This window comes from Coregonus clupeaformis, chromosome 24 (assembly GCF_020615455.1).
Source record: "Coregonus clupeaformis isolate EN_2021a chromosome 24, ASM2061545v1, whole genome shotgun sequence".
In the NCBI taxonomy this organism is placed as follows: domain Eukaryota; kingdom Metazoa; phylum Chordata; class Actinopteri; order Salmoniformes; family Salmonidae; genus Coregonus; species Coregonus clupeaformis.
This window is the reverse complement of record NC_059215.1, coordinates 5554763-5563791: the sequence shown is the minus strand read 5'-3', so window position 1 is coordinate 5563791 and position 9029 is coordinate 5554763. Positions and strand designations below refer to the sequence as shown.

Here is a 9029-nt window from a genome sequence, read left to right as displayed (position 1 = left end):
GGGGAGATGTCTGCCAGTCCTCAGTGTTTCTCTGTGCTAACTCACATGCTGCGGGGCCTGGCTCAGGGGAAGTTGTTGCTGGTTCTGGAGGTAAGAACAACACGCTCTAGATATCTTTATTAAGCTGCAATTTACACATGCAGCCCAAATCAGATATTTTGCCACTAATTGGCCATTTGACCAATCACATCAGATCTTTTGCCACTAATTGGTCATTTGACCAATCAAATCAGATCTTTTGTCAATAATTGGGCAAATGAAAATGATTCTGCTGCCTGTGTAAACGTTGAGTTGGGTTGGGTTGGCTTCCATACCACGTGATATATCTACATTAACTGCATGCATCCACATTTATGGTTACAATCAATGTGTGTTGAATGTTTTCTAAAGTTGTGTTGAGTGGAGTTGATGACATGTTTCAGGGAGGATATAACCTGCAGTCCACAGCAGAGGGGGCATGTGCCTGTCTGAGGTCACTGCTGGGGGAGTCCTGCCCCCGCCTGGGGTCACCGTCCATCCCTCATGACAGTGCCCTGAAATCCATCTCCAGGTCCATCTCTGCTCTGTACCCTTACTGGACCAGTCTGCAGGTACTAGGTAAGTACTGGAGAACCCTTCATAACCCCTTATAACCCATTCATAACCCTTTAAACCCATTCATAACCCTTTAAACCCATTCATAACCCTTTAAACCCATTCATTATCCCTCATAACCCATTAATAACCCCTTATAACCCTTTCAAAACCCCTTATCACCCATTCATAATAATTCACAACCCATTTATAACCATTCATAACCCCTTCATAAATTGGTGAATTATAATCCATGAATAACTCCTTCATAACCTCTTCATAACCCATCATAACCATTCATGTCTGTGCTATGTCTCCAGAGGGAGGGCCTCTATCAGACAGCGACCCCCTGACCCCAGCCCTGACCCCAGCCCTGACCCCAGCCCTGACCCCAGCCCTGACCCCAGCCCTGACCCCAGCCCTGACCCCAGCCCTGACCCCAGCAGAGAGCAGTGAGGGGCTTAGTGAAGAGGTCTGTGAGGAGAGAACAGGCAGCCTGGACCTGACCACAGGCCTGGTGTACGACCAAAGGATGATGGATCATCACAACATGTGGGACAGGTGAGAATCAGTCAAACACACCGCAACATGTGGGACAGGTGAGAATCAGTCAAAGACACCACAACATGTGGGACAGGTGAGAATCAGTCAAAGACACCACAACATGTGGGACAGGTGAGAATCAGTCAAACACACCACAACATGTGGGACAGGTGAGAATCAGTCAAACACACCGCAACATGTGGAACAGGTGAGAATCAGTCACAGACACCACAACATGTGGAACAGGTGAGAATCAGTCAAACACACCGCAACATGTGGGACAGGTGAGAATCAGTCACAGACACCACAACATGTGGAACAGGTGAGAATCAGTCAAAGACACCACAACATGTGGGACAGGTGAGAATCAGTCAAAGACACCACAACATGTGGGACAGGTGAGAATCAGTCAAAGACACCACAACATGTGGGACAGGTGAGAATCAGTCAAAGACACCACAACATGTGGGACAGGTGAGAATCAGTCACAGACACCACAACATGTGGGACAGGTGAGAATCAGTCACAGACACCACAACATGTGGAACAGGTGAGAATCAGTCAAAGACACCACAACATGTGGGACAGGTGAGAATCAGTCAAAGACACCACAACATGTGGGACAGGTGAGAATCAGTCAAAGACACAACAACATGTGGGACAGGTGTGACATTGAGGCCCTGTCCAGAAACAAACATGTCCCCCTCCCTGGAAAACAGTGCCAGTTGTTACTCAGTGGATAATCCTGGTTAAAGAAACACTAAATAATCCCCTACCCCTGAGGGTTCCTTCACTGTCCAGCCCTTGCCTCCTGCTGAACGGACGCTACATAAATCATGTTATTTGGTTGTTGGCAGCCACCATCCAGAGCTTCCCCAGAGGATCCAGCGTGTCTTCTCCCGTCATGAGGACCTGGGCTTGGTGTCCCGTTGCCTAAGGATACCGGCTCGACTCGCCTTAGAAGAGGAGCTGGCTCTGTGCCACAGGTAACTTCTACCGAAAACTAGTTAAAGATATAGGGCTGTTACTGGTCCTATAGGGCTGTTACTGGTCTTATAGGGCTGCTACTGGTCCTATAGGGCTGTTACTGGTCCTATAGGGCTGTTACTGGTCCTATAGGGCTGCTACTGGTCCTATAGGGCTGTTACTGGTCCTATAGGGCTGCTACTGGTCCTATAGGGCTGCTACTGGTCCTATAGGGCTGTTACTGGTCGTATAGGGCTGCTACTGGTCCTATAGGGCTGCTACTGGTCCTATAGGGCTGCTACTGGTCCTATAGGGCTGCTACTGGTCCTATAGGGCTGCTACTGGTCCTATGAGGGCTGTTACTGGTCCTATAGGGCTGCTACTGGTCCTATAGGGCTGCTACTGGTCCTATAGGGCTGCTACTGGTCCTATAGGGCTGCTACTGGTCCTATAGGGCTGCTACTGGTCCTATAGGGCTGCTACTGGTCCTATAGGGCTGTTACTGGTCCTATAGGGCTGCTACTGGTCCTATAGGGCTGCTACTGGTCCTATAGGGCTGCTACTGGTCCTATGGGGCTGTTACTGGTCCTATAGGGCTGTTACTGGTCCTATAGGGCTGTTACTGGTCCTATAGGGCTGTTACTGGTCCTATAGGGCTGTTACTGGTCCTATAGGGCTGTTACTGGTCCTATAGGGCTGTTACTGGTCCTATAGGGCTGTTACTGGTCCTATAGGGCTGTTACTGGTCGTATAGGGCTGCTACTGGTCCTATAGGGCTGTTACTGGTCCTATAGGGCTGCTACTGGTCCTATAGGGCTGTTACTGGTCCTATAGGGCTGTTACTGGTCCTATAGGGCTGTTACTGGTCGTATAGGGCTGCTACTGGTCCTATAGGGCTGTTACTGGTCCTATAGGGCTGCTACTGGTCCTATAGGGCTGCTACTGGTCCTATAGGGCTGCTACTGGTCCTATAGGGCTGTTACTGGTCCTATAGGGCTGTTACTGGTCCTATAGGGCTGTTACTGGTCCTATAGGGCTGCTACTGGTCCTATAGGGCTGCTACTGGTCATATAGGGCTGTTACTGGTCGTATAGGGCTGTTACTGGTCCTATAGGGCTGCTACTGGTCCTATAGGGCTGTTACTGGTCCTATAGGGCTGTTACTGGTCCTATAGGGCTGTTACTGGTCCTATAGGGCTGTTACTGGTCCTATAGGGCTGTTACTGGTCCTATAGGGCTGCTACTGGTCCTATAGGGCTGTTACTGGTCCTATAGGGCTATTACTGGTCCTATAGGGCTGTTACTGGTCCTATAGGGCTGCTACTGGTCCTATAGGGCTGTTACTGGTCCTATAGGGCTGCTACTGGTCCTATAGGGCTGCTACTGGTCCTATAGGGCTGTTACTGGTCCTATAGGGCTGCTACTGGTCCTATAGGGCTGTTACTGGTCCTATAGGGCTGTTACTGGTCCTATAGGGCTGCTACTGGTCCTATAGGGCTGTTACTGGTCCTATAGGGCTATTACTGGTCCTATAGGGCTGCTACTGGTCCTATAGGGCTGTTACTGGTCCTATAGGGCTGTTACTGGTCCTATAGGGCTGTTACTGGTCCTATAGGGCTGCTACTGGTCCTATAGGGCTGCTACTGGTCCTATAGGGCTGCTACTGGTCCTATAGGGGCTGCTACTGGTCGTATAGGGGGCTGCTACTGGTCGTATAGGGCTGTTACTGGTCCTATGGGGCTGCTACTGGTCCTATAGGGCTGCTACTGGTCCTATAGGGCTGTTACTGGTCCTATAGGGCTGCTACTGGTCGTATAGGGCTGTTACTGGTCCTATAGGGCTGCTACTGGTCCTATAGGGCTGTTACTGGTCCTATAGGGCTGTTACTGGTCCTATAGGGCTGCTACTGGTCCTATAGGGCTGTTACTGGTCCTATAGGGCTGTTACTGGTCCTATAGGGCTGCCACTGGTCCTATAGGGCTGCTACTGGTCCTATAGGGCTGCTACTGGTCCTATAGGGCTGCTACTGGTCCTATAGGGCTGCTACTGGTCCTATAGGGCTGTTACTGGTCCTATAGGGCTGCTACTGGCCCTATAGGGCTGCTACTGGTCCTATAGGGCTGCTACTGGTCCTATAGGGCTATTACTGGTCATATAGGGCTGTTACTGGTCCTATAGGGCTGTTACTGGTCCTATAGGGCTGTTACTGGTCCTATAGGGCTGCTACTGGTCCTATAGGGCTGTTACTGGTCCTATAGGGCTGCTACTGGTCCTATAGGGCTGCTACTGGTCCTATAGGGCTGTTACTGGTCCTATAGGGCTGCTACTGGTCCTATAGGGCTGCTACTGGTCCTATAGGGCTGCTACTGGTCCTATAGGGCTGTTACTGGTCCTCTATGGCTGTTACTGGTCGGATAGGGCTGCTACTGGTCCTATAGGGCTGTTACTGGTCCTATAGGGCTGTTACTGGTCCTATAGGGCTGCTACTGGTCATATAGGGCTGTTACTGGTCCTATAGGGCTGCTACTGGTCCTATAGGGCTGCTACTGGTCGTATAGGGCTGTTACTGGTCCTATAGGGCTGCTACTGGTCCTATAGGGCTGCTACTGGTCCTATAGGGCTGTTACTGGTCCTATAGGGCTGTTACTGGTCCTATAGGGCTGTTACTGGTCCTATAGGGCTGCTACTGGTCCTATAGGGCTGTTACTGGTCCTATAGGGCTGCTACTGGTCCTATAGGGCTGTTACTGGTCCTATAGGGCTGCTACTGGTCCTATAGGGCTGTTACTGGTCCTATAGGGCTGCTACTGGTCCTATAGGGCTGTTACTGGTCCTATAGGGCTGCTACTGGTCCTATAGGGCTGTTACTGGTCCTATAGGGCTGTTACTGGTCCTATAGGGCTGTTACTGGTCCTATAGGGCTGTTACTGGTCCTATAGGGCTGCTACTAGTCCTATAGGGCTGCTACTGGTCCTATAGGGCTGTTACTGGTCCTATAGGGCTGTTACTGGTCCTATAGGGCTGCTACTAGTCCTATAGGGCTGTTACTGGTCCTATAGGGCTGTTACTGGTCCTATAGGGCTGTTACTGGTCCTATAGGGCTGCTACTGGTCCTATAGGGCTGTTACTGGTCCTATAGGGCTGCTACTGGTCCTATAGGGCTGTTACTGGTCCTATAGGGCTGCTACTGGTCGTATAGGGCTGTTACTCTATAGGGCTGTTACTGGTCCTATAGGGCTGCTACTGGTCCTATACTCTACGTCCTATAGGGCTGCTACTGGTCCTATAGGGCTGTTACTGGTCCTATAGGGCTGTTACTGGTCCTATAGGGCTGCTACTGGTCCTATAGGGCTGCTACTGGTCCTATAGGGCTGCTACTGGTCCTATAGGGCTGTTACTGGTCCTATAGGGCTGCTACTGGTCCTATAGGGCTGTTACTGGTCCTATAGGGCTGCTACTGGTCCTATAGGGCTGCTACTGGTCCTATAGGGCTGTTACTGGTCCTATAGGGCTGCTACTGGTCCTATAGGGCTGCTACTGGTCCTATAGGGCTGCTACTGGTCCTATAGGGCTGCTACTGGTCCTATAGGGCTGCTACTGGTCCTATAGGGCTGCTACTAGTCCTATAGGGCTGCTACTAGTCCTATAGGGCTGTTACTGGTCGTATAGGGCTGTTACTGGTCCTATAGGGCTGTTACTGGTCCTATAGGGCTGCTACTGGTCCTATAGGGCTGCTACTGGTCCTATAGGGCTGCTACTGGTCCTATAGGGCTGCTACTGGTCCTATAGGGCTGTTACTGGTCGTATAGGGCTGTTACTGGTCCTATAGGGCTGTTACTGGTCCTATAGGGCTGCTACTTATGATTTAAAAAGCTAAACTGATCCTAGATCTGGACTCCTACTCAGATAAATTTGGTGGATACGGGCCCTGGCATTGATGACAACCCAGACAGCTAGTGAGGGTGTTTGAGGAGGTTAGGTAGTCCGGGGTTGTTTTTATGTAGATCTGTGTATCGTCAGCGTACCAGTGGAATTGGATAGCGTGTTTTCTGACTAGGAGAGGAAGGGGGAGCATGTAGATGATAGAGGAATAGAATCGGGCCTAAAACTGAGCCTTGAGGGATGCCAGAAGTGAATATGTGTATCTACTGTGTCCGTAGCTGTGTATCTACTGCTGTGTATCTAATATTATTATTATTATTATTATTATTATTATAACACAATAAAATAAACAATAATTAGACTACCCACAAGGAGTAGCAGCACTGAGTCGATGTGCAAGAAGAGGGTCAATGCAGATAGCCCGGGTCGATGTTCATCAGTCTTATGGCTTGGGGATAGAAACTGTTCAGGAGCTTTTTGGTCCCAGACTTGGTGCTCCGGTACCGCTTGCCGTGCGTTAGCAGAGAGAACAGTTTATGACTAGGGTGGCTGGAGTAAATTATTTGGGCCTTCCTCTGACACCGCCTGGTATAGAGGTCCTGGATGGCAGGAAGCTTGGCCCCAGTGATGTACTGGGCCGTACGCACTACCCTCTGTAGCACCTTGCAGTCGGATGCCAAGCACTTGTCATACCAAGCGGTGATGCAGCCAGTCAAGATGCTCTCAATGGTGCAGCTGTAGAACTTTTTGAGGATCTGAGGGCTGATGCCAAATCTTTTCAGCCTCCTGAGGGGGAAGAGGTGTTGTCGTGCCCTCTTCACGACTGTGTTGGTGTGTTTGGACCATGATAGGTCCTTAGTGATGTGAGGGAGAGGTGGTTGTTTACGGAGAGGTGGTTGTCTCAGCACCACACGCCAGGTGTCTGACCTCCTCCCTATAGGCTGTCTCATCGTTGTCGGTGATCAGGCCTACCACTGTTGTGTCGTCGGCAAACTTAATGATGGTGTATTCAATTTTGGAGAATCTCTTATAAAATGGGTCAAAATCATGTATAGTAACCCTAGGTGTAAAATAGTAAATAATGGCTATTTCTCAGAAAGTTTCAAACTGTCAAGAGGAGTGAAACAAGGTTGTCCACTATCGGCATATCTATTTATTGTGGCCATCGAGATGTTAGCTATTAAAATCAGATCCAATAATAATATCAGAGGATTAGAAATACAGGGCTTAAAAACAAAGGTGTCATTGTACGCAGATGATTCATGTTTTCTTTTAGATCCACAACTAGAATCCCTCCACAGCCTCATAGAGGATCTAGATACATTTTCTAACCTCTCTGGATTAAAACCAAATTATGACAAATGTACTATATTACGTATTGGATCACTAAAAATACAATTTTTACATTACCATGTAGTTTACCAATAAAATGGTCTGATGGTGATGTGGATATACTCGGAATACATATCCCAAAGGAAATAAATGATCTCACTTCAATAAATTTTAATAGAAAGTTAGCAAAAATAGATAAGATCTTACTACCATGGAAAGGAAAATACCTGTCAATTTGTGGAAAAATCACCCTGATTAACTCTTTAGTATTATCCCAGTTTACCTATTTGCTTATGGTCTTGCCTACGCCTAGCAAACAGTTTTTTAAATTATATGAGAAAAAAATATTCAATTTTATTTGGAACGGCAAGCCAGACAAAATTAAAAGAGCATATTTATATAATGAATATGAATTCGGAGGACAGAAATTATTAAATATTAAAGCATTAGACCTATCACTAAAATCTTCAGTCATCCAAAAGTTATACTTAAATCCGAACTGGTTCTCAAGCAAATTAGTAAGATTGTCTCACCCACTGTTCAAGAAAGGCCTTTTTCCCTTTATTCAGATTACAACCTCTCACTTTCAGTTATTTGAAAAGGAAATAATCTCCCAAATGTCACTATTTCTAAAACAAGCCATAGAAAGTTGGTTGCAATTTCAATTTAATCCTCCAGAAACGACAGAACAAATAATGCAACAAATATTGTGGTTAAATTCAAATATACTAATTGACAAAAAACCTTTATTTTTTGACAGAATGTTTAAAAAAGGTATAATCTTCGTAAATGATATCATCGGTAGGACTGGTGGAGTTATGTCGCACATGCAGCTAACAAAAACATATGGAAATGTCTGCTCTACCCATAATTACAACCAAATAATTGCAGCCTTACACGAAAAGTGGAAGAGGAAAGTTGAAGGGGGAGAAAGTAAGGAACTTGTCTGTCGGCCTTGCATTAAAGAACATAATTGGTTAAGGAAAACTGTGATAAATAAAAAAGTATATCAGTTTCACTTAAGGACCAAAGGATTGACAGCAGTCCCATATAGATTGCAAAATAGTTGGGAAGAGATCTTTGACGTACCGATCCCATGGCATAGTGTTTATGAACTGACACGCAAAACGACACCGGATTCAAAAATTAGAATCTTTCAATTTAAATTATTATATAAAATTCTTGCTACCAATAGAATGTTATTTATATGGGGATACAATCTTCCCAGCTCTGCAGATTTTGCTGTGAAGAGATAGAATCATTAGATCATTTGTTTTGGTTCTGTCCATTTGTAGCTTGTTTTTGGACACAGGTCCAGGAATGGCTAAAGGATTGCAATATTTACCTGGAACTAACCTTGCAGATAGCATTACTGGGTGATCTGAAAAGTCATAGTCAATCAATCAATAATATAATAATACTTTTAGCAAAAATGTTTATTTTTAATTCACAATCTGTAGAAGCAATGAGAATAGAAAGGTTCAGAACTTTTGTAAAACATCACAGTACGGTTTGAAATATATATGGCAAATAGAAATCCTATATGGATGGTGTTAAGAGATAGATGGGAGGTATTGAATAGAGTTGAAGGATGGGACTAATAACAAATAACAACAAATAATAACAAAGATAGCTAATAATGTAAGCATACTGTGTCCATAATAAGTATATAGGTTGTATGTTGGGAGCTTTTGGGAAAGAGCACAGTTAGAAGGATATGGCATTTAGAAGCAAA

At 46.4% G+C, this 9029-nt stretch overlaps 1 protein-coding gene across 3 annotated transcripts in view; it reads left to right on the top strand.

The window, feature by feature from the left end:
• hdac6 (histone deacetylase 6) overlaps nucleotides 1–9029 on the top strand; it is a 43608-nt gene that overhangs the window by 10331 nt on the left and 24248 nt on the right. For all 3 annotated transcript variants that reach the window (XM_045206992.1, XM_045206993.1, XM_045206994.1), the window contains 4 exons: nucleotides 1–90; nucleotides 423–597; nucleotides 894–1134; nucleotides 1974–2102. In XM_045206992.1, coding sequence (XP_045062927.1) covers nucleotides 1–90; nucleotides 423–597; nucleotides 894–1134; nucleotides 1974–2102 — 635 coding nt within the window. The remainder of the gene's footprint in view (nucleotides 91–422; nucleotides 598–893; nucleotides 1135–1973; nucleotides 2103–9029) is intronic.